Source organism: Lineus longissimus, chromosome 6 (genome assembly GCF_910592395.1).
Source record: "Lineus longissimus chromosome 6, tnLinLong1.2, whole genome shotgun sequence".
NCBI lineage: Eukaryota > Metazoa > Nemertea > Pilidiophora > Heteronemertea > Lineidae > Lineus > Lineus longissimus.
Window position 1 is genome coordinate 9,939,265 of NC_088313.1, and position 26,692 is coordinate 9,965,956.

The window sequence follows — 26,692 nt, forward strand, 5'->3', positions numbered from 1 at the left end:
TAATCTGGGGAGTTTGGGGTCTGCCAACCACAGGGAGTAATGTTCGACTCCTGATCTGGGTGTGGCCCAGTGGTAAGGTATCCAAAACTAAAGGCCTTGTAACTGGGATGTGAAAGTTGTTGGGGACCTTAAGTTTGATACCCATTTTCACATCGGGGTTACTGAAGGCCAGTTGGGTTACAAGACTTGTTGTAACTTGAAAAAAAAAAAGTAAATTATATTCTTGAATGCAATGCATTCCAACAATTCAACATTCATTACTGTTGTCACTTTTTATAGTCTGATCATGTCGGCAGTATTCTGAGATGCAAATATAAATATATAATATAAATCTGATAACCAGCAAATAAGGTGCACAAAGTTTTCATGACTTTTAAAAACCATGCAAACCCCTCCGAAAAGCAGACCTAGACCTTACAGTGCAGAATTGGACTTCAGCAAACTGCCTCAAGTGCAAGTATCAACTAGAACTCCCCCCCCCCCCCCCTCTTATTAAGGGTCCGAAATCCACACCTCATCACTAAAATGCCAAAACAGTTCGTCAGAGCAGCGACGTCCTGAAAACCCTGCAACATGTACAAAGTAACCAATACACAAGATTTCGAAATACTATCACCACAAGTATTGGAAAGATTGTCAGAGTCACCAACTAATCACGGAGAGTGTAAAGATACACGTTGATACTTGCATATGCATGTAGGATTCAACAGATAGACAGATCCAGAAGAATCCATTAATCATTGCTTGGATTGGAATATTTGCACAATATTGACGATACAGAGAATCACATCTGTCACACGCTCTAACGCCTTTGTCGCTGTCCTTAGGAGCTGTCGAATTGGTAGTGTCAGCCATGTTGAAATTCCCCCCGGTGACGTAGAATCACATGATCTATGATTAATTCATGAATATTAATGAAAGTCCCTGGCGCTTTAGGGAATTAGCCTCTACCATTGGATTTCATTAACTGCCAGAAGTGTCGTTGTTCGTCAGGTCTAACATTTGTATATGTGTTTGGTGCCAAAATGTAGCTTTACTTTTTCCAGGTTTCAAATAAAACAGCAATATATGAAAACTTCCGACTTGTCCGAGTCATGAATACTGTTCACATATCACATTGATGTCCTTATTAAGTTATACACACATGTGCAACGAACAAAGTGATCCTTAGAGAAACAAATGACTGGGTTTTAGCGTTCAAATGTCAGGGTCCATGTGTGTTTATGTTGAATGTTTCTTGTTTTCGTTCTGGGTTGCACAGGGGTTGAAATGAGAAGACGACCGTCCTACTTAGGAGTATAAGGAGAGCATCCTGTCTTTATTTTTCCTGTAGTGCTGAAGCCGACCTACTCCAGCCCTGTAAAATAAATTGCAGGAACAACATAAAATCCTTATAAATGTTGCGATCACCAACCGTGCAGCTTCCCTTAGGCAGCCGGCCCACCTTATTTACATGACCTGTCAATCACAATGTCATTCAGGTCACTTAACCAATCAAAATCTACTTCTTCATGTCTAACCCAATCATCTTGTTGTATGCACTTTATATATTACTATGTTGTTTTACAATAAATTAGAGTTAGTAAGACTATCAAGCCTTATATATCTATGTGTTGTATCTATGATCTTATAGCAAAGCCACGTGCTAGAAGGCCCCGGACTCTCCTTTCCTGAATACCCAATGTGGAAGTGAAGTTGCCCGTCTTACTTGACCCCACAATAAAGATATGGAAGTGACTATTTGGCAAGCCCGGCTCACCAAACAGCGCCTTTTTTCTGCCCTAGATGGAGAGCCGAACTCATGCATATTCAACCATCCAGGAGCTCATTATCATTCGTGGCAACACGGCCAGCAACACTGGAGTTACAGTGAAACGCCTTTAGAAATGCACACTAATGCATTTAACATGCTTATCAGTTAAATCACGTTTATGACTTTTTTGTAAATCCATACAGTCATGTACATGTACATGCTTCTTCATGGATTATTGCCCAAAACCCGAGTTTAGTAACAGAAATTGAACCGAGAGCGGGAAGTCGGCCATTGTTAAATATGTGCATATAAATTCGAATATGACGTCACTGCTCTCTGATTGGCCAACATGTTGTAACCTCCCCGGGTCGCCAAAGAGGGTAGTATTTTTGCCCTGTTTGGCAAGCCCGGCTTGCCGAACAGGGTGGCTTTTTAGTGCTGTTTGGCAAGCGGCTCTCCAAACAGGACAAAAAAAGATGCCTGTTTAGCGAGCGGCTTGCCAAATAGACCCGGCCTAAAGATATTGTGATTTCTTCTCCACCTGATTGCCATGATTGTAGCAAATTGTGATTTGCCAAACACAGAAACGTTCCGATTCCGTTACCCCGTAATATCTTCATGGCATGTACAGTCGAATTGGGGAGCTTTTAGAGGGTTGTCTGAACTTGTTTCCTTTTTGTTAGGTGTATACTTATTCTGTGTATATTATGTGTGTTCAATCTCTGATATACTGAATGCATTGTGTCGTTCTGGAATTAAGTCAAACTACAATAAGTTATGTTTTTGTTTTTTTTTGGGGGGGGGGTCATTTAACTGGTATATTGAATTCGAAAACACTCCAAACAATCTTTCCTCGGTCCATGTGCTTTTTGCTGAAAATAACCTTCCAAGGTATTTTAATGTAAGTTAAGTACCTGGAATGGTGCTATTTGACCATTTAACGAATTTATTAGATTATTAATGGAAGGTGGCATGCGAAAGTTTCATTTTTTAAAGGCTCAAACTTGCAATGATCGCTTACATTGAGGGTACTGATACTTAGAAGACTGCTTGATTTTTTACGCTATACTTACTCTAGGTATTCTTTTGGCATCCCAGCCATCGCCAGTGTGGTCATCATCATGTGCACCATAAAGCAGGTACCCTGAAGCATAAAGAATAAACAAATCGTTCGGAAACAACACTGTATGTAAACTCGATTCTATATGGGAGGCCCGACGATGTTGTGTGCTGACGACATTACATACACGTACAGACAGACGCTTTTTAATTCTACTAACGATTCATCTTTAGTAATTAGCATAAATGTAGCTACCGAGTTACCTGAACAAAAGTTTCCAACGCTGATTTTGCGGTGACCAAGAAACCAAACATTCATGATTACATGTTTTCCGTTATTTATTTCTTCACTATTTTCGGAATAGCAAGCCTTTATTCATTTTCAGAATAGCGGGCCGTTTTTCCATTTCCGGACTAGCGGGCCTTCGGACTACGTGCCTGTAATTGATTTTGCTTTACAATACAAGTAATATCTGGTATTTGGAGAAGGGCATTTACTCACAATCTGGTACATCTCTGTTATATCTAAATATTTTTCCAACTCCGTTTCATCCACCTTCTCTGAGCCCTTATCGAGGCGGTTCCGCTCGGCCAAGTAAACCCTCATGAAGTCCTTATTTTCTTCCCTTGTAAACCCGCGTGCGGTTGGGTCACCATCAAAGCCTGTCGAATAATAAATGTAATATTAGTTCGTTATTCAGGCATAAACATACACGCGAAGGACAACTACATCCATACTATCGCACATAGCGGATACACGATGTACAAGTCAAGCTTGCCTATAATTGTGTCACTGCATCTGAGAGCCAATTAGGCATGATGAATCAACAATTTGGCTCTCCGCAGATAAGAATTACCAAACTTTCCGATTTTTAAACCATTAACTTGGTCAAACTAGGTCTACCAAATAGACCAGGTGCTGACTGGACCGAATATATTGACCGGAGATGAATGTATCCATATTTGACATTCTTAGCCATGATACATGTACATGTATATTAAGTTACATTCCCTCTGCCAGTATTAGCTTCCGTCTTCCGTGATTCTCGTGATGTTATTGGATTGAAACAATCGAAGGCCTTAGTGCTCACTAATGAGATAAGTGACTCAATGTCGTTAAGTAAACAAGCCCATTTTAACCATGGTGGAAGGTTTAGTTGATATTCTGGAACTACGGCGTTTGCTACCTCTTTCCTCTTTCTCGATATCACAACTTGTGAGTGCCACTGCACACAACCCGTGAAAGTTGTTTGGTTGGGTTGATGTTATCAGAATAAGCGCCGATAACCCGATGATAAGACAGTTTAACATTAGGAATTTAGACCAGGGTGGGACCGATCTTTGTTTGAAGACAGTGTAGACAATGCATTGGACTAGGCCAGAATTTTTTTTACCGCTAGTTAAAGGGCGAAATAACGTAATGTAAATGATAAGAAACACGGAGAGCCCGGATGCAGCACCATATGCGTCACATTTGGATTGTGTATCTCGGCCACATTTTTTTCATATTGCATATTATGGCATTTTCTTCTGATAACTGTAAAAAGCAATGGGTCATATCTTATCGAAACTTCGCTTTCTTGGTCGAAATATGAATATTGAATTGATTTCTTCTAACGAACAGCATTAATTAAAAAGTTAAAGTTAAAGTTGACCAGAAAAAACGCCGCAAACTCATGACTCGCGACCAATATTATGTAATGTAAGTTCTGCACGCTCTGACAGTGTGGCGACACTGATTCATTCAATCAAGCATTGTCATTCATCGAAGTCATACTCGAGCAAGCAGGAAGGCATAATGTCAAGCAAAGTCAAGAATGGTGAAGAAAAACTCAGCGATGAAGCATATGATTCATTGGCCAAGGCATCTCCACGCCGTTGGATTCGAAATTGAGCGCGGTCTCGAAAAGACAACGGCAGATTGGCGCTACAGTTCGCAAATGAATGCGAATACATTGTAACACGGCCACACTACGCAGTCTATATTCGGCCAAATTATCCCAATGAGTTCAGGTCTTAAAGGCCATATATCTAGGTTTTTTGCCATTTTCTGCTGTAAGACGATTTCAAAAGTGTACCTAACACTTTATACAATACAGAAAACCAAATGCAATTAGCTCCATCCATTTTGAAGATATAGCCAATTATGTGTTTGACAACTTGATTACCAGAATTAGGTGGACTCGTTCAATTTATCCCGGCTGGCTGCACTTCCTTGGCTCAGCCATTGGCCTTACTGTAATGAAATCTTTCAAATAACACGCCAGAAACCAATGGAAGGGATGGAAAAGGAAAACACCGATGCAAAAGGAACAATCACTAAAATTGGACTGAGAGATGTTTTATGCAAATTATCGGCGACGCTTGGGAGGCTGTACGTCCCAATGTAATTGAGAGTGGGTTTGAGGTTGCACTGCGCCCTGTGTTGGTTGAAGCAGGACAATATTTAGCTGTTAATGAGGCAAATGAGGGCGGCATAGAGTCCATGGATGTGCTGAACGACGAAATCGTGCAGGATTAACTTCCTTTTACTATAGGGTGACCCAAAAGAACTTCCGCCCATCAACACCATTTAACTGTCTTCCTCTCGTTCGAGGGAATTTATGTCTGAGAACCTGTACCTCACTATGCTTTACGCACTATGTAGGCCTAACAGTTGCCCCAGCTGGTGTAATTCAGTAATCAATTTCATAAATAGCATGTCGTCTTTATTTCCTAATTGTCCGAGTAGAAAACCGTGGGTCCATTACAACAAGCATGGCTGGTCAATGGCACACGGATCTTGGGCGTTTCAATGAACCGTTGATCCTTACGATTTTGCTGATCTAGTCAATCCAGACAGAATTCGCAGTTACTTGAAGACATGCCTCTATTCATGAATGTGGCTATGCAGTATTCGTGGATTGGGGCATGGCCAATGGACTGGTCGTTTAAAACCGAGAATAGAGTAATACTCTGTTTCCTCACGTATACCATCTTTGGGCGCCATATTTAAGAGGCACGAAGGGATGAATACCACGCATACCTAATACAAGAATTAGGCCTAGTGGATTGGACTGATTGGCTCGGATCGTGGCGCAGATATATGACCACAGACACCCACTACTTGCAGTCCACTACCATTGGTCGATGGCATTTTAAATGAATTGAATGGGTTGTATTACCAGACAATCGTGTTTGGGCTTTATGCACGACATGACCCAGGCGGAGCAAATGGACAATGCCCATTCATCACATGGGAAAAGAAATACCGCCCCGAATGTGGTGAAACCTATGCGTACCCCACCCAATGTATAGACACTTTTATTTTGTATAATGCCCGCCGTTCACGATCAAATTTAATTTGACCAAAAAAATATGACCAAAAAGTTTGATCGTGAACGACGGGAAATTGGATGAAATATGTTCCTAGGATAAAAATTGTTGTGGATAGAACCGGTCCTATTTATTTAGTACGATTCGGAAATATTGGATCGTGAGCGGCGGGATTGGATTTTTTCTGTACGATTAACCGTTTGAGTCAAAGTAGCCATTTCAATATTATCGGGCCATCAATCAATGAACACATCAATTAGATGGGGTTTTTTGAGGTGTGACGCGCATTGGCGTTTTTAGTAACAATTAAACCATGGTCTTTCACTATCCGAGCTGTCTAAATAGGTAGGCCTATTCATATGCTGTACCGATCCTTTGTGAGCCGGGACAGCGACAAAGACAGTTAATAGTTATAATAATTAGTATTATGCGCCAAGAAATAATTCAGGTACACTTTATACAAGCAACTCGCACCATACCTGCACACTCGGTCGAAACGCAGGCTTGTACCAAGATGGTTTGGACACAAAATGCTGTAGATGTGTTGATTGAAGAGAATAGGGCTCGCAGCAATTGCAGTTATGGTTGCACATGCCGCAATCAGTCTTGACTGCACGGGAGCCATATTGGAAAAGATTTGATGAAATAAATCCATCGTGCACGACGGGCGGCTGAACTGGAAAATTTGACACAAAAGTTTGACCAACAGATTTGACCAAAATATTTGATCGTGAACGGCGGGCATTAGCGGTATGGGAAGACGTTATACGTAAGGAAACAGAGTATTTGGATCACATCGTCTCTTTGTGTTTAACAAAGAGACGCGGCCTGCTTTAGCCCCAGCAATGCTCGGCGTTTTCCCCTTTTAATGCCTTTTATGATCTTTTTGTGCATGAAATGTATGTCTCAACCCAACCACGACGATTCAGTGCACCAACGAGCAATCATCAACAATGACTCACGTAATCGTACCCCATGTTAGTATAATTGTTTAGCGTCTATGGCAAGCGGAGTGTCCAGTAATTAAAAAAACTAGATTTATTCAAAAAACCTGGTTTTTTACCTAGTAAACTAAGTTTATTTGGATAAAAAATATAGTTTTTTTAAAACAACCTTGTTTTTTTCCTAAAAAACCGAGTTTCTTTAATAAAACCAAGTTTTTTACCTAATATATAAACCTTGTTTCTATCCACAAATGTCAAGTTTAACAAATAAACTTGGTTTTATTCCCTAAAATATAAGTTTTTCATCCAGTGGTAATAAACTTAGTTTTATAGAAAAGAATCTTGGTTTATTAACAATAACTGGACAAATGGCTAATAAACCTACCTTTTTACGTAAAAAACTTGGTTTTATACAAAACAACTTAGTTTTTTGCAATGAAACCTGGTTTTATTGTAAAAATGTAGGTTGTTTTGAATAACTGGACAAACGGCGTGCAAAAATATTCTTTCTATTAAGAAACTTGTATTTTCTACCTCGCCCCATGTACACAAATCCGCGATGTTATCGGGATGAGGATGGGCAACCTCGGCACCACGTGGTACTTAAATGCCCTGTAGCCAGTGCGATTCTGAATCATGGCGGTGCTGACTACATTAATGCTGCACTGCACTGCACTCTGTAAACTAGTTAGTGAGACCCTAACCTCATCCAAGATAACTCAATGTTGGTAGGATCCTGGTTTAAAAATGTAAGTTTTCTAATAAACCAGGGTTTTTTTTTAAACTAGGTTTATTAGTAATAAACTTAGTTTTTTTAAAATAAACTAGGTTGTTTTGGTAATAAACCTTGCTTTATTGAATAAATGGACATTTCTGTACAGAAACTTATATTTTATACGATTATGTGGTAAAAAACCAGGTTTTTAGGTAAAAAACAGTTTATTTAGAATAAAATGTTTGTTTCTGTTAAAAAACCTACTTTATTAGGAAGGAAAGTAAAAAAACTTGGTTTTATTAAAGAAACTCGGTTTATTAGGAAATAAACAAGGTTGTTTTAAAAAAACCTATATTTTTTCAAAATATAAACTTAATTTATTAGGTAAAAAACCATCTAGCGCCAATTATATGAAACGAAGACTCAACAGAGTGCTCGTTCAATTTGAAATATGCGAATCTTGGCCGGACCCTGGCTCTTTAAAGGCGAATTCCTCGAGAAACACTTGACAGATTAAATCAGAAGTGATGCTGTTCGTTAGAAGAAATCAATATCATTTTTTTGAGACCAAGAAAGCGAAGTTTCGATAATATATTAATGATTGTTTTACAATTATCTGAAGAAAACGCCCCAATTACGTAATTCTAAGTTGAACCTTTATGTTTATTCCTTTATGGTTGTATGCAATAGGTTAGTAGCGGTGTCATCAGTGCTGCTCACTGACGGTGCCCTCAGTACCTACCCGAAGCGGCTCCATCTAAAAAGTTTGCGATGTCTAGGATCGGGTTACACAGGCCACAAGCCTCGAGGTCGACAAAAATAACTTGGTCTGAAAATGCAAGAAATTGGGCAAATCCAACTGCATGTATTAAAAGCGAAAATAAGAAGCTTTCGCCGACCACCGTAAAACACGTCCATGCCCAAGTCAGTTGAAAGAAGGGTCTCATCACCCACCGTCACGTAATACTGTGGATCTCGCAAACATCCTTAACTAATACTAACAATGGCATCCTAATACTAACAATGGCATGAGAACTCTCAGTTTTTCTATAAATAAAGAATTGTAAAGGCATTTTCCTCTGTGTGCTTCCAACTTAACATTATTTACTACTATAATCCAACCTACCTTCCTCCTCTAAATAAATTATATTAGTTGGGTTGCAATCAATATGACAAAATGTCCATGGTATACTGGCCGTTCTCATCTTATCAATGATCATGCTTATCTCCTGCTTGCGATCTTCGAAACTCGGAACTTGGCTGTTGAACCTGACTCGAATGAAGGTAAAAAAAGAAACCATTTGGGGACTATTCGATACATATATCCAGGTTTTCGGCTCTCTAGCCTACCGTTGTGATTAGAAAGGATTTGCAGCAATTACGAAAGATCTGAAAACGACGAACTGTTCTTTATCGTCAACGACTTTTTTGGAAAGGTCCACGATCCCTTGGACGACGAAATATAAACCTTGATTTACAACTTTCATATAATTGAATTTAGCACATGATCTAATTACACAACGGACCTTCATACATGATGTCATTGTTCTCAGTTCATACATTTAGCGCAACGCACTCGTTAGACAGGTTTTGCAACCCATACGAACGACGAACGACGTAAGTCAATGGTTTCATCAAGTCATGTGCGCTAATTTACGGGACACTCGTAAATCAGCGTCTATTTAGTTGTACGAGGAATCAGGGGAAGTTTCAAAAAGCCGTCGGTTACCATGCCGATCTATCGTCGCTGTGCGTATTTCCATCCTTCACCGCCGATAAACTTCCCCCTGATCGGCAGTCAGAACTATTGGTAGGCTACATGCATTCCCTTCCTTTCCACACGTCTATGTCGCGACACCACTAACATTACACTCGTGGTTGTCGCACGAGACACTCACTGAAAGCCATCGTTGTGGGATCTTGACCTGACACAAATGAACTGTGCGTATTGTATAGAAGAAAGGTAATCTGATCATAAAGCGTGGTTGGTAATATTGATTCAGGCCGCCATTCAATTACTTTGTATCGAGCAATTTTTTTGACCACCTGTTCATGTGTGTGCGTCTGACATACCCCCCCCCCCCCCCCCCATTCGGTCGGCGGGTAAAGGAGGACACTTTAGGATTGGCATTCACTGCCGGTAAGTCGGCATTTCGATTACGATTAGCTACAAACTTCGTATTCGTCGTCATTCCGTAGCTCTTTGTAAGGTTTGCCAAACTTTATCTCTTCCTAGATCGGCAATTGTTCAGAAAACCGATCTCAGCGCTCAAGATCTGTAATAAGTTATTATCAATAAGTTCTCATGAATTTCTAGTACACTAGTGAAATTTAGGCCATATAAAGATCTGATAGGTGTGATTATTCTGGAAATTTAGTGCCAAAACTAAAATTAGTCTTTATTTGACAGTCAAAACTTGCCAAAATTTGCCAAAACTTGCCAAAATTTACACTGTCCAAAATGATCCATGATCGAGACGTTACCTGCGGACATCAAAGGTAATATACCTGTCAATACTTATTTTTGGATCTGATTATTTTTCTAGACAGGCAAAGGTCATAGTCTAAAACAATATTTTCATCAGTTGGTGCACGGTAGAAGAGGCTTATGGCAGTTACACTTGGCGTAATTCGCATAGATGACTCTCAGGTAATGGTGATGATATTTTCTTGGCACTTGTATTTGACAGGCATTTTAAAAAACACCAACAATGGCATTATCAAACTGAAATTTACGCACACTGTGGCAGAAAAAAAAAATATATTAAGTTTTACTGTGATTGACTGGGTGCCTTGTAAGATTCAGAGTGCTCTGAATTGTGGGATAGCATCTGGATTTTTATAGCAAAATAAAAACGAAGAGTCAAAATATGCAATGTCCAAGTATCACAACAATACTCTCGTCAAGACCAAAAGTGTCAAGTCTATCTAAGTAAACTTTTGAATACTGTGAAAAAAAACAACCAGGGCCGAGCTAATTCATCAAATCACATTGCCATTGACCGGATATCTTGGAAATTATTCACCCTAATGAAGTCTGGCGCGCTGTTTTACCATCAGATATTTTATTTATTCATGCACATGCCACTGAATCAAGTGTCAGAAAGGGGTCAAATCGTTGTACAGGGTGTCCACAAGAAAACCTAATCCTGCGAAAAAGGATTAGTATGACCAAGCCTTGTGATGTATGACTATAATAATGCATTTTCCATAAAGTAGGAGCAACACGCTTTCCAATGATACATTGATGGCATTCATTCAATCACACATCACTGAGTACCATTGTTTTGAAAATGGTATGCGAAAACCCATTTGCGACAGTTGGGATAAATGTCACTGTCATGCTTGCCCAGGAAATCGATGTCCAGGTGGTGTGATGTCGGCGGATTAACTTATGTCATTTTTAAGTTATGTAATAAGTTACTGCGGTATGCCAAAGCATTGGTAAAAGGTATTCATTGTTTATGTAAACTTCAAGACAGCAACATGGTGCAACTTACCACTGAGCAAAGAGTGTTTGTTATTAAAAAGTTCTACCAAAACAGGAGCCTCCAAGCTACTCAGGATGCATTTAGGGAAGTGTTCCCCGAGCGGGATCCGCCAGCTAAGACGACCATCTGGGCAAATGTGAAGAAGTACCAAGATCATGGTACAAGCCTCAATCGGAACAAGGGTCACTCGGGGAGGAGACATACAGTCAGAACTGAAGAAAACATTGAAGCAGTTCGACAGCAATTACTCCAGAATCCAAGGGGAACAAGTGCAAGGAGAAATGGACTTGGGCTCCGCAAATCCATTTTTAAACGCATAACAAATTTGGACCCGCATTATCATCCATACCGAATGCACATTCGCCATCAACTTTTGCCTGTCGACCTCAGGAGAAGACAAGTTTTTGCTGAATGGCTGCTGGACCGATGTCAGAGGGATGCAAGGTTTCTTGAAAGCTTGGTGATTGGTGATGAAGCAGGATTTTCAATGAACGGAACGGTTAACACCCACAATGTAATTGAATATGCACCGAAAAGAAATGCTCCAGATTTCAACTTTGAGAAAAACATGAGTCGAGACAAGGTTACCGTCTGGATAGGGCTTTGTGGTAATGGTGTCATAATCGGACCAATCTGTCAATGGCCAAATCTACCTACTGATGATCAACGAAGATGTTAAGATCCAGCTCGAGTTGCATTTCGAAAGGCAACAAAATGGTGTCTTTCGACATCTGTGGTGGGCACAGGACGGTGCACCAGCCCACAGACTCATCGCTGTCAGGACTCGCCTACAGGAACTTTTTCATGACAGAATAATTGCTCTCAATCATCCTGTGGAATGGCCACCCAGGTCACCGGATTTGACACCATGTGACTTTTTCCTGTGGGGCTATTTGAAGGACAAAGTTTTTACCAGTGCCCCACACAACCTTCAGGATTTACGAGCACGCATTCAACATGAGGTCGACGTCCTCCGTGATGATCCTGCGATGGTGAGACGAGCTGTGGCTGACATGCGCCGCCGTTGTGGACTTTGCATCGAAAGGGGAGGTGGGCACGGGGAAGGTGTTGGTGCATAATTATTGTAGGTACGGCACTGAATAAATTTCATCAACTGATAAAAATCTTGTTTTTCATGTTTTGATACCATTAAAAATGCCCTCAGGCCATTCGGATGTGCTCCTCATGTCTTGCCATGAACTGTCACAAATGGTTTTTCGCATATCATTTTCAAAACAATGGTACTCAGTGATGTGTGACTGGAGGAATGCCATCAAGGTATCATTGGAAAGCGTGTTGCTCCTACTTTATGGAAAATGCAATATTACAGTCATACATCAGCCGGCCTGGTCATATTAACCCTTTTTCATAGGATTAGGTTTTCTTGTGGACACCCTGTAAAAAGGGTTAAGGTAGAAGAAGGAGCAATAAATCCAAAGAGGTCTCAGAGAGACCGCTACGGGACCTCTGCGGATTCCTTCTCCTTCGTCTTCCTTAACCCTTCATGGACATTTTATAATCGTTTAACCCCTTGATTTAGAGGCCTGCTCGTTTGCGCCCATGCCTGTCATTATGTCATAGGCTACTGGCGCTTGGTCGAGTCCCATCTCCATGGCTAATTTCTTTGTATCTTGGCAGTTAACAAGAGCCAGTGACCTCGCCACGGACCTGGAATATGACATACATGTATAATACGTTGATTTACTCGCATGAGATCATGTTAAACACGGATGACGCTATCTGGTAGCAATAACCCAAGACGGTAATGATCCCTACTTATGTTTAAAGCTTGACAGACATTTTTAGTTACTGGCTTTTTGGGACGATTCGATTCTTGGCCAACAGATCAACAATTCCAATGATGCATAACTCGAATAGGTTTTTGTTATCTTATTCATGTTAAACACAGAGGCAATGTAAATGGAACTTAGCTGACAAAAATATCGAACTGCGGCATCTCAAAATTGACAAAGGTGGGGAATTTGCACCGTCGCAAAAACATCGCTTTACTCGGCAACATATTCACACACTATGTTCACCCACCTCCTTAACTTAACATCTTTGAAAAGTGACTGGTCACCCCATGAAAAAGTCTTCCCAACGACGAACCCGTACACCATTCCGTCCTGAACACACCCATCACCGGCGGTCCTACGCCAATCTTGGCGAAGAGACGACCATTCTTCAGCTCAAATTTCCGCTCCATCCCAAACTTGTCGAAGGAGTCGAGCTTTCCGCTGAACACACGCACAACCAACCAGTCAGCTCACTTTTCTTCGTCGATGTAGGCAGTGAACATCATGTTCACATGGCCACCACTTAACGTCTGGAACAAATTTAGCAATAAAGGTATTGGATATACACCGTAAAAATTGCAATCAGAGCAGTCGAAAATAACGCGTTTTTGCACTATATTAGCAAGTTTAGGGAATAACAGAACCGGACAGGACCACCAGCAAACACGTTTTTAGACGCGACAACTTAAGTGTCAGTCCATGATACCACCATGCAGAGGGTGGCAAGGTGGGGGTCAACCGTTTTTAACGAGATTAGGTATGCAAGATCCTTCCACTAAGACATCATTACACAGCAATTGATGACTCTCAAAAATCACAAGCAACCGAGTTAGGGGCAGGCCTAGTTAGGGGGCTTGTTTTAGCTTTTTTCCCCCTATTTTTTGTGTATTTTTGGGTCAATGTTGGGCACTCCTGCAGAGACTAAAAAAAATAGCTGGATTTTCCCCCTTTGCATGATGGAAGTATTTGATGAGATCTTCCATTCTGCAACAGGTCATTGAGTAACACTTCACACTTTGGTCGTGCTAGGCCTAGTAATTATGCATACCTAGGGGCAGTGCTTAGGAAGAGCTCTCTATCGACGCTCATATCTCCAACACTGCAGGTCTTTGAATGCTGTGGCTTGCACATGATAAAGGTAATGATACCTACTTTCAAAATCAGAAATAAAATTTCCGGCCGCTTTTACTGTTTTCCCAGGATAAACCAAGGAAAAAGTGCTATTTTCCACCAAAATGACACTCATTGGCTAGTGCTGCCACCTTGTGTACACTTGATGAATTATAAAATAAATGCATAATGAACACATAATTTATGCTTGGTGCTGGCCATGAGGATTAGTAGTTACTGTCAACCACCATGATCACCCCCCCCCCCCCCCATGCCTAGGCCTACTAACCTATTTTAAGTAGGCCTACCGGTAAATAACTCCACTTGCATTTTTCCCCCCAAAAAAGAACAAGCTCATCACTACAAATTTGCCCTTGATGAAAGCCCTTTGGGGAATTGGGCCCCATAGGTCCTGAAATGCTGATTTGAATTTCAAATAACATTTCGGCCTTGGCCTACCTGATGGCAACGTAATTGAATAAGCTACATGTAGGCCTTCTTACAGTCCGAAAACCTAAAGAAACCCCCATGTTGGTGAGGATGCTAATGTTGACCCATTCATTAGCCTGTGTCATGCTGCCAGAGCATGTTGTAAGGGTTGGCCCCCCCCCCCCCCCATGGCTAAGGCACCTGAAGGGCATGTGGTATGACCTACTAATACATCTTTATCAACCCATGCAGGGATCATCCTGTTACTATGAACCTTGCAGAAGTGCTCATTTCACATACTAGTAACACCTTCCATTGCTAAGGAGCCAATTGACCAAAGGTGCAGTTCCTACTGTAATTACTGTTTGATGAGGACAACCCTGCAGTTGGCTGCACCGTCAGAGTACTGCTATTGGAAGTTTTTAGCTCCTTAGTTGGCGGTGAAATGTTCTCCTGGAGTTGCTCTAGCATTGGCTAAATTGTACATATACATGTACTGGAATGGAGAAGTTTTTCATGAACTGAGTTACGGTACTGTCCAGTCCCTTAGGAGAGATCACAACTTTCCACATGCTACACTTGTACCTGTCTGCAGAGGACAGTGCTGCCACCTAAGAAGCAGGGACACCTTTTTTTTTACAAATGGGTGATTTATTTACAAGCTAATATAATGATACATAGAAAAAAGGCTATTTTGCAGACAATAGCCAAACCACTACTAACCACTACTAGGGAGGGACCAATACTAGTAACACCTCATTTACGGTACTACATGTCAGGCCCAAGTGCAGGATAGTATCAGGAGAGAGTCCCATTTTCCAGTAGCAGGCTTGGTTGTTCAAAACTGACATTAGTGCTACTAAGTATACTGACATTAAAAATCTATCTTGGCATTTACAATTGTTTACTGAAAGCCAAAGTTCAAATTTATCCCAAGATATCGCTATAAAATCATTTTTTAACCAAGCCCCGCATTTTACCTGATGAACCATCCGCTAGAAATACTAGAACATCAAATCTGGATGTACTTCATATTGCAGGTTATGTTAGTCAAGGGAGACAAAAACACAGCATGTAACAGTTTTAGGAAATTCACCATGTATTTTTTTTAGAAAAAGAGAGATGTATTGTAGAATGCGAACAATGCATTTGCAATCAATGGCGTGGAAAATCTCAGGTCAAGCCTGATGAATGTACATCCAATAAAGTCGTACCCTTTCATTCTAAATCAAGAATTTTTGATGTGTAGCTGACAACTTTCACTGGGCTAATTCTGCCCAGTCATGACTCAAAGACCAACATTTCAGAAAATCTGTCTCCACCCTCTTATCATTTCTCTCTCCCTGCTCAAGAGTGCTTGACCAGCAGTCCTTATGATACTGTTGCAACAACATTACCCATCAAATTTGCCCTTCTGTCCCGTCTGCTGGGTTTTCTAAGGCGTCGGCTGGTTGAACAGAGGAAGAGGCAACAGCGGACTGAAAAAAGATATTGATGGAGAATCAGGTTTGGCTTAGAATCCCTCATTGCCAAGGAGATGGGAGCCAGAATGGCATCAAGGTTTTCAGCTTAGTCCCTCCTCTCTCATCAGTGACCTTCTTACATGTAAGTCAGTCGCTGCAGGCAGAATTAACCAACATTCACTTTGGCTTGCCCCGAATCTTCTCCCCTTTGTTTTCATTCAACTCACCTCTGTATCCATGGGTGCTGGTTCTACTTCTGGTTCTACATTTGCCACAGATACTCGATGTTTAGCCTCACATCCTTTACACAGAGCTGAAAAGGCACCAGATTATGGGGGTAATGATAATATGATGTGCAATATAATAGTGTGAGGACATGATGATGATGATAGACTTGTTTTGATAATGCGACCGGCCATGCTGATTTTGTACGGCAGTGAAGCATCACCTCCAGTGGCACTGGCAGGGAATCATAACTGGGACTTCCTGATCATCAAGCCAAGGCTCCAATCAACTTTCTAGGAAGAACACAAGTGAAGTGGTAAATCGTTATCACTCAGTTGGTTTTGCACCAAAGTTAGGTTTCATTACAGGCCTACTGCTTCTTTTCTACTTCAGTGATTTTGAGACTGATCCCTTACCTGAGCCAACTGGGACAAAAACTCCCCACTTGATGTATAATTCCCGAGACATCACTCGATGAACTGAACCACCATCTTTTCTGGGCTTCTGACTTGTTTTAGAGGGTTGATGAAGTGGGTGCTGGCATCTCCTTTGCTGATTCCATGATAAACTCAACTTGTATCGGTGGTTCGGGCATATTGTGGTGTCCAGAACTGGAGAACTCATATCAAACACGCCAGCACGAAGTGCTATGAGCTCCCATTCACTTTTGACTTGACTGGCTTTCCTGGATCGAGGACATCCAACGCATCAAATGGGTGTGCACGTCCTTCTTACGTCCTTCTTCACACTCGATATCCTTGGATATGACAGCAAATCCACATTTCAACTGTGATTTTTCAGGTTCCATTTTCAATAGACTATCACACAATGTACACGTGCATGTACACAATGCATTGTAACTGTAACTGTTGTTGTTGTTGTTGTCGTTGCTGGTGTTCGTTTCCGCCTAGACCGCTAAGCCTACACAGGGGTAATAAAGGCCTCTAGGTTGTTTGAGGGAGTGTGTGGGAGGGGCAAGGGAGAGGGGGGTTCACTAACATCTAAAAATGTAATTTTATTTGGAAAGCATGTGTATTTCGTCAGTTATCTGAGGGAATGGGCAAAAAATGGGCACCAGTGAGAAGGGCGCGACTCGACCCCCTCACCGGAAAACCGTAAGGGCGGCCGGATTTTTTTCTTTTGCAAATTAAAAAACAGCATTCTGACTTCCTTACCTGGAAGTGGCATCACCTAAAAAACTGCAGTGTTGGAGCTAAAGGAGAGTTAAAATTGCCTTTTTACTGAAATTTGAGATTGCATTGTTTTTGGGACGTACTGTACCTGTCATTAAAATGTACCTGGGGCAAAACAAAAGGCATGAAAAGGTAGCTCAGATCATGTACTTTCAATTTCAATAGGCGGTGTTTAGTGATAATTCTGTTTGATGCACGAAAATTGACAAAAGACTTAGCCTATTTTGAGGGATAATGCATGTTTTTTTAAAAGGAAAATGAGTAGGAAATGGTTAATAGCCGTACACCAAAACTGTGGGGTTATTTTCGAAACCAATCCACCAGCCTTCATAGTACCCTAGGACAGGTCTGTGGTAGAAATTACAACTAGATCTGTTGACCCCCCACCTTGCCACCATTTGCATGATCCTGCATGGTGGTATCATGGACTGACACTTAATTTCTCTTCATTAAAATCCAAAATTATTGCGGTCCATATACCCCCCCCCCCAAGTCGCCATAAGCCACCATTGGCGCCCTACCTGGCTATTCCCCTGCCCCTGCGACCCTAACACAACAAACGCCTAGACTAGTTAGGGATAGTCCGACTTAATCCTTTTCACACGGAAAAAATAAGCACAATTGCAACAACTCATTAACGCCCCAACTCCCCAGAAATAGTCAGTGTTTTTTTCCCAACGAATTCCACACAAAGTGTAATTATTTGATAATTGTCGGATTTAGTTTGCTACAGAGGAGACGGAATCTGCTATGAATATCCAGTTCTCGGTACATACATGTAGTATCAATTGCTTGGATGCTCGCTCACTCGCAAGATGGGTCGGAAAGCAAGTCTGGTTACATCATCCGTACCATTAAGTAATATTCTTTGATCAAATGATTGTCCCTTCATCTTTGAATAACTTGTCCGCCAGTTTGATTTTTAACTTCGTATAAATCGGAAGAAACCGGAAATAGCCACGACAAAACTTGTGGAAACAAAATATTGCAAGGCCGATTAACTCAGTCTTTAAGAATGTTGACAGTATTCGAGACACACCAAAAAGCGAAATAGTAGCTCCAATAAAGAATAAAATCTACTTCGCCAAGAACAAAATGTTCACTGCATGAAGGGCCCATTAGCCTCGATGAGACCCAGCCAATCCAGACCAGACCAGACCATAGACCACACAGGGTTGTCCAGAAAAACGCAACCGGATACACCCACTAGCAGGAGTTAAAGACTTTGATGCCAGTGGATTGGGAATCTTTCCAGAATGATAATGATAGCAAGATCGACCGATTCCGTTCAGTAGTTTTTGTTGTAGAGACGTTTTTGTGATGCAAGGTTGGATTCCCTTGGCCAGGCTCAAAGCAGAAAAACATTGGTGCTGTGCTGAGGCCTGGCCATGCTAACACGACCTTTACTAAGTTGCAAGTTGTCACTTGGAACCTCTTTGACATTACCTAATATCAGTATGATTACCTGACATTTAATCAACCTTCAGTTCAATTTACCGCCACAGTTCGATTTTGCCTATGAATCGAATGAATGCCCGCGAATGAAGCTTCTATGTGCTTCACAAAATAGGCTATATGAAATGGTCCAGGGACCATGAGCTCACCTCGGGTATTGATAATGCATGTCAATTGCAGTGGATATGGGGAGAACAGTCTTGGTCATATGGCCATGGTCTTGGCCATGTTGGTTGACGAATTTGCTTGAAAAATTGAAATATGGTCGAGAGTACATAGATACATGATCACCTAAAATTTGGTTGCAATCTGATCATTAACCAATGTATGTTTTGTGACAGTGGGGAGTTGAAGAAACGTAGAAAAACTACGTTTTTAGAAACATAGGTCTATTTTGTATCAAGCGAGAGGAAAGAGAGATTGGGTTCCTGCTGCATTTGAATTAGTGTGTTGTGCACTGGTACTTAATATCAGTGCACTGGACACTGTTTTACGTGTCACTGGAACTCATCGGCAGCCATCTTGGTTTCATGTATATACTAATTTTTGTGTAGAGATTTGTACGGGCCGGAGGCCTTTTAGAAATTGAATAAATAAATTGAATTGAATTGAATTTGTTTCAGAGTAATAGGAATTTGTTTAATTTTCAAGATGGCCCCCTTGCGGCCATATCGGTTATCGGATTTGACTGAAAATCAAATGTTTTGTAGAGACTACATTGATATACAATTCCATGAAATTTAGTAGCATTCTGATCATTAGTTTCAGAGAAATAGGACTGTTCAATTTTCAAGATGCCCGCCTGGCGGCCATACTTGCTTTCCGAGCAGGCCAAACTTTTTGGGGAGAAAAGAGGGTCTCTAGATGCATGATCACACAAGTTTAGAACCTTCTAGCTCAAAAAGAAACGAAACGTACCATCTATCGGAGATTCAGTAAACTTTGACCTATGTAAAATCAAAAAGTCAAATCAAAAACCCGTATTCAATGAAAATATGACCAAAAATCACGTGTTCTATTGACAATTTTATGTTTTGCAGCACGCCCCCTGATGGCCAAACCAAAAAATAACGTTGGAACGAAATTTGGTGTGATTCACCCGAGGGTCCAAGGGTATATGTGTACTAAGTTTTAAGTCAAGAGCTCAAGCGGTTACGAAACGTACCGCGTTAACATACGCCGACGGTGGACTACGACGACGACGGACGCCATCTCATTGCATAGGCTCACGAGATGAGCCAAAAACAAAACCAATGAACGAAATCGGGCGATCTTGGCATCATTCCTCTCCTAGAGAGATTCCTCAACCACTGATATCAATGGTTTTCCGTGGTAGTGGAAGTATCCGGTTGCGTTTTTTTTGGACCACACGGTATAAGATTTGCCCTCGTCGACTGTTTGTGCCTGGAAATATGACTGGTCATAGAATAACCGATGCACATCGTGGTGGGTGATGCTTTTTCCGTACAAATTCCGTCCCCTTTCAACTCAATCGTTCAGGTGCTTTATTCTGTGTTTTGGTGTTCGTATGTCGCGCGCGCCTAAAATGACGGAGTGCCTAAAAAGTAGGTTTTGGTGGTCCAAAAACGTCGCTGCCCGCCCCCAGACAAATCAGTATTTTTTTTTGTTCCAAAAATATCGGTGGCTACGCCAAGAATGTCGGTTGCATAAGAGCAACACATTCTGCGGTTGATGTCAGCTTGTTTTCGTTGAATTGAACATAGATATAGTTTGACGCTTCGTGCACTCATATTAATGCTGTTATCTACGGTACAAATCGATATCGCTTCTAAGCTGATTGTAACATCACCGAGGCGCAGGCGCAGGCGATGAATGGTACTCTTCGATCAGTATTGTTGGCTCACCGAAGGGGAGTCTAAACAATACCGCAGTGTCCGGCGTCCGTCGTCGTCGGCGTCTGTATCCTATTTAAAAAACAATGGCACATTTCTTAACCGCTAGGGCTACGAACTTGAAACTTTGTACACAGGACCCCCAGTTCAGGTGACCTACATCACGTATCATACGGATTTTTACTTCGACTTAATTTCAAGGTCACAGAGGTCAAATGGCGTAAATTGGCTGTTTGAGTGTAACTGTTCTTTAGGATATTCGTCTATTAATTAAATCAGCTCATTCTTCATGAAATCTTGCTTTTATTATTCAAAAAATCGTATGGGGAACCAAACCGTTTTGTTGCTGTCATTGTTCTCAAAACTACTATAAACCCCATCGGTAAGATTCCGCCCAGGCCGATTGTGACATCGTCTTCGGTGGGCTCCTTCTCAACAGTAACTATGGTACGTTTCTTAACCGCTGAAGCTATGAACTTGAAATAGTACACATGACTCCCTACGTCATACAACCTCAATCACCGAATCTCCATCCGATCTGATTTTCGAATTGGCCACCAGGGGGCCAAAACTAAAAAAATAAATGCACAATATCTCGCTTATCACCTACTTGTTTTCGATAATAGTTTTATGGTAGGTACCCCGAGCAAGGATTCATCACCTATTCAACGGGTTTTTTATGTGGCCTAATTTTCAAGGTCACAAGGGTCAATTAGTGTAATTTAGTAGTGTAACTTTGGCACGTTTCTTCACCACTTATAAATTCTTAAAGTGATACTATGATGTGATTTACAACTTTGCGGAAATACGTCCGTTTTTAATTGTTGATCACAAATGTAAAGCTCAAATGTAAAGCTCAAATTTTCCATTTTTGATTAGATTTATTATAAAATCGCTGTTTTAATCGCGTCAGACTGGCCAACTGCCGAAAACGTTTTGAAAAACCCGCACTAAGTCACGTGACCTCATGACGTCACAACATGAACAAGTCAGACCGTCGAATATTTTCCTATTCGCTCTAGGAAGAAGCTATATCCGCAGTAGTTCGCGTACGCTCAGGAAAATCTAATGAATATTAAATGAGGTCTAAAAATAGTTTTAGGAATACCATTATTATGACGTCAGCGATGGAATTTCCTGGTTGGACTTAGGAAATTTATGATGAAATGACTAGGACTGTGGACTTGGGGGAGGGGCCGTCCCTTCCCTTACGTCGTTACTTCGAGATTTTTTCCAAATGTGCTGGACGACCCCAACGGCAGACGAATTAGGAGTTGGTTCTCGAAGTTGTGTTGAGCATCAGGAGGAGAAGATGAACCACCGGCTGGTAACCTCTTGACACGAACTTCATGGTGACGGCCCGGTTCTTTGGTCTCATTAGGGAGTTTTTTTTGTTATTCATGCGCGGCCAAGCCCTAACCGTAGTTCCTAAAATCATTGATTTCTCGGTCCTTACAGTATGTCAGCGTTGATTCAGCAGTTGCTTTGGCAAAGACATGTTTTTTTGGAGTTTCTGAAACCTAGAGCGCTACTCAATAGACGACTAACAAGAAACTACGCATTTATACTGTTGTTGCCGACGTATGTGTACACTGAACTTGGGATGTGCGTCGGCCCCGTGTTGAAATGCCGTCCAGTGCCAGTTGGTGCGTTTTTCGCTGATTTGTGCAAAATTCAACATATCTCAAAAGTTCAATGGTTGACCCTCGATTTTTTTTTGATTTTTGTGCAGCGTAAGCAACTGTCTTTCATGGGAGAATGGTCTCTGTAAGAATTATTCAGGAAGAAATGTATAATATTTGGGGGTTTTCGTGATTGTCCGGCCCAATTGGCAATATTGCCATTTGGGGTGGTGAACATAGCTAGGAGCAAATGCGACGCTTATGATTTATTTAAAAAAATAAAATGCCCGATTTAACATCCTGCAGAATCAGGGGAATCGGGCGTTTCCAGTGATATACGACACAAATGGGTTGTCCTCATGCATTCATTTTGGAAACGCATTTAAAAATAGATGTTACGCCCTGTAAATGGAGCACGTCATCATCGCGTACATTTGGGAAAAACTCCCTAACGAGACCTTTGATAGGGTCAGCCAGCGGAAAAACCCAACACATTCAGTTTTGCTGGTGTTGCCGCAAAACATCGCAGCACAACGCCACCCGACAACCCTTTTCTTCTTCCTCTCCATAATCTTCAGTTCTTATCGTGTATATATTGTGTAAGGACTGGATGGAATGTCAATGGTCAGTGGCAGTTGTAAATAAACGAATGAGTTTTTTTTTTCGCGGGAATGTAAACCACCGCGACCGCGAAAATGTTCATGTTGTGACGTCATCAACGAAAACGTCGTCGGCGTAGCGCGATTTCAACGGCATCGAAGCGAGCTGTCCGGGCGGGATTAAAACAATCAATTTCTAGAAAATGTGCATTTCGATTCGAAACCTTACCGATTTATGAGAAAGGGACGTAGTCATTTGTCAAAAACAGCTAAAACATTGTATGGTGAAATTTGTCACGAGTTACCCTTTAACAAATTATGAATTTGAAACTCGGTACTCATGTCCCCTACGTCAGATAACCTCTGACGCCGAATTTTCGTTCGATCTGCATAATGCTCGACTTGGCCACTAAGGGACCAAAACAGAAAAGGTAAACAGTGCAATATCTTGCACTTGTTTTCGATGATATATTTTTAGGGAAGGTATTCTAAGCAAGTATACATCACATGTCTTATGAGTTGGATTTTACTTACTTTACAAGGTCAAAGAGATAAACTGGCTAAAATTGGTAGTTTGAGTGAAACAATGGCACGTTCTTAACCGCTACAGCTAACAACTTGAAACTTGGTTACACATGATCCTCTAACATCCGAAACCGAAATTCGGTCCAATTAATTTCTGGACTTGGCCACCAGAGGATACATCACATGTCATACTGATTTTAATATGACCTATATATTTATTATACATGTAGCATGTTTCTCAACCAGAGACAAGACCACAATTGATTTTTTAAGCCTTTTAGCAGTTAAATTGTCAATGTTTGACCGCGACGCATCAAATAATGCGTGCGGTTGTGAATCTGAAATTTAGATTATGTTATTCCGGACAGTCGGGCAAGTAAATGGTGAAAAAATAAACTGGTGATTGACCACGGAATTTTTTTGATAATCGACAAATTAGACAGACTTTGATATTTCCACTCTTTTCAGCCAACTGGAAGAAAAAACTCAAAACACGCCCCCCTATTACCCAATTAGCAAAATTCGAAACTAATTTTTTCATCAAATAATTTCTTTATATCTGTAGACTTGCCACAGCAAATAATTTTTTTTCAATACCTCTCCAAATATGTACTTGAGAGTTAAAAACATGAACTCGTCTAATTGATAGGCCTGGACCTTCCAACCTATGAATATTCATTAGTGGTCTTGTCTCACCAGCATGAATCATGTATCTAATCAGTGAGAACAATGGCGCCTGGCCTTTTGTTTTTTATTTCCTCACAGAGAACGGTTATATCCCGGCTTGGTGACAGCGGTGTGGTGAGACAGTCCTACGGTCATTGCTTGAATTGCCCGCTATTGAATCTAAATGTGCTGAAATCTCTCATCCGCGTTACTACTGGACTTTTTGTGCTTTCAAAAAAATAAGAACTGTTGTAACAGGATATTTCCAGTGTTTTTCCGAAATATTTCCGACTAAAACAAAGTGTTGTTTTTTTATGCGTTTCTATTTTTGTAGCGTGTGGAAAATGGTAGTGTGATTTGGTTTTTTCTTGCAGCCCATGATTTAAAGCAAGAAGAGTTTTGGCTCTTGAACAGTTTTTTGACTCAAAATAGGAAAATTCGCCTTTGTTTATCAGAGTCTTGAAAGACTCTGGTTATATCAACAGGGTTACATTGACAGCAGCATCGGTTCTTTTAGAAATCGTGATATTTACGTGATTCGAGCATTTTTGCTGCGTACATTTGTGTGAATCATACCATATGCAGTCAGTGCAATGGAAGTCAGTACTGGCAGAGAATACTACGTTTGTACGTCTGCTTTGGGTAAAATATACTATCTTCCCTACTCCTAAAGAAGAGGGGTGTGCTGAATGAACATCATGTGGACAGAAAGGCTTTTAAGAGCCAATTGTGACCTGCTGCATCTTAAAATAGCATGGTTCCACTTGCCTCTCAATCTCACCCATTGAATGCACCCGATTTTGCGGTCTCGAATGCCCGAAAGGGATCAGTGTAGCATACACATCCAGCCTCAGCCCTTTGCTGAAAATAACAGGTTGATATGGTTCCTTAGTAGAGAGTTGGTCACACTTGTTACATACCATTAAAAAGGCTACGGTGCTTAAAACCATGAAACCATTTAACCACAAGCGAGAAGTATTTCATCTGTAATCGAAGCCGTAATTGCAAACTGTTGCGATAAAAAACCCACACGTTTATGCAATTAGAACGAGTGAGTCAATGCCTTGCGATATTGCCGAGGGAGCGCTGTATCAATCGGTAGCTCCATATGTACATGTACATGTACATAACGCACTTCAATGTCCACTTAATAGAGTAAAAAAAAACATTGAAATTAACTTAACCGATGAGGGATGACAAAAACATGTATAAAACAACACCCGAAAGTCACGAAAGTGTGCACACGTACAGTAAGTAAGTGGTATCATATGGGAAACTGCCATATTCTCGATAGATTGATGTCTGTTCCCTGTTTTATCTAATTCGACTGTCCTCTGCACAGAAACTCATCATCTAACATCGATAGTGCTGGTGAAACAGCATAGATTTATCCCCAGGAAAAAAAGTGACATTCGCTATTTTGTCAGATTAAGAACTCGGAAGGGTTCTATAAAGTCCCATGATATGCAGTGCAGTAAAGTTCAGTTTGGTCAATCAGATTCTCTGATTCTAAATAGAAAGACATGGGCTGAGCAGAGAGAGCTGGAGATTCCAGAACGTTCTGGCTTATACTATATCCAACCTCCAATCAGTTGTATGAGGACGAGGTTGCAAGCAGTAAGACTCCCGTGGCATTTCATTCCGTCATACTATTTGGATCTCAATACCGGGTGACAGAATGAGGCCAGTCCAATGCGTCCGGAGTGTATACGGTACAAGCAGAGGGCAGGAATAAGTAGGACCACCGAAAAAAATTTGTTACGAAAAATTACCGATTTTTGGTCGCGAGTTCCGGCGTTTTTGGACCACCAAAACCGACATTTTAGGCACCCCGTCACGTTAAGCGGGCAACATTCGTATACTACCTGGTGATTGCGGCAAAATGAAACCTACCTTAATTTTGATGTCATTCCTTTCCCAGTCTGGTCTGATATGTTTCAGAACATCTTTCACTCCATTATCACAGTCTTCAGGATCCACTAGGATGTCAAGTTCCGATATTGAGGCAGGCCCAAACGCAGTTGCAGCCATATCGTTAACGACGGCGGCCGCCGATGTTGCCCCAACAGGGGCACTTGTACCAACATGGCCCTGCTTCTCTACTACGCTCATGTTCTTCCACGATTTCTTATACATGCTTCTTACCGAGTTCTAGCTTTTCAACATAACGTGCACCAAGTTGCCGCTGGAAATCGCTTCGCCTGCCTCAACAGTCTCAGGCCTTAAATAAATATCAGCGGATTAATAACCTCTGCTGAATTGAATGATTGCACACAAAGATTATATCATTCCTCTAGCTTCATAAGTACAATCAAAATCGTAGGCCTGGCACAGGGTATGCAAAGTCTGACCAGCCTGCACAACTTGTGTGTGTCTTCACTGAGCCCTTCCACTCACCTCTTACAAGATTTCCTTAAGACGCCTATGGGCCTACTGCTAGTCCGAGCATTGTAAACATTATCAACATTTACGATTAGGG

General features: G+C 41.2%; 1 protein-coding gene across 2 annotated transcripts; it reads right to left on the reverse strand.

Annotated features, from left to right (window-relative positions):
• Nucleotides 1-292: 292 nt before the first annotated feature.
• LOC135489333 (ethanolamine kinase 1-like) lies at nt 293-26,692 on the reverse strand. 2 transcript variants are annotated; one of them, XM_064774644.1, is made up of 8 exons: nt 26,611-26,692; nt 26,107-26,434; nt 13,321-13,603; nt 8,913-9,055; nt 8,529-8,615; nt 3,315-3,475; nt 2,827-2,897; nt 293-1,357 (listed from the first exon to the last, which is right to left on the reverse strand). In XM_064774644.1, exons 3-8 carry the CDS (start codon nt 13,395-13,397, stop codon nt 1,291-1,293), a joined length of 606 nt encoding a protein of 201 aa, XP_064630714.1. In that variant the 5' UTR covers nt 13,398-13,603; nt 26,107-26,434; nt 26,611-26,692; the 3' UTR covers nt 293-1,290. The 2 variants fall into 2 exon arrangements, with proteins under 2 accessions (XP_064630714.1, XP_064630715.1); XM_064774645.1 differs by lacking the exon at nt 26,611-26,692 and having other exon boundaries at nt 26,107-26,556.

What these genes read in the sequence shown, in the direction of transcription:
- LOC135489333 (XM_064774644.1), bottom strand. Translation starts at nt 13,397, where the DNA reads ATGGTGTACGGGTTCGTCGTTGGGAAGACTTTTTCATGGGGTGACCAG. An exon ending in AAAGATGTTAAGTTAAGGAG is followed by an intron (nt 9,056 to 13,320) that starts GTGGGTGAACAT and finishes CATTCGAGTCAG; the next exon opens with GTTCAACAGCCAAGTTCCGA. An exon ending in AATTTATTTAGAGGAGGAAG is followed by an intron (nt 8,616 to 8,912) that starts GTAGGTTGGATT and finishes TTGCATTTTCAG; the next exon opens with ACCAAGTTATTTTTGTCGAC.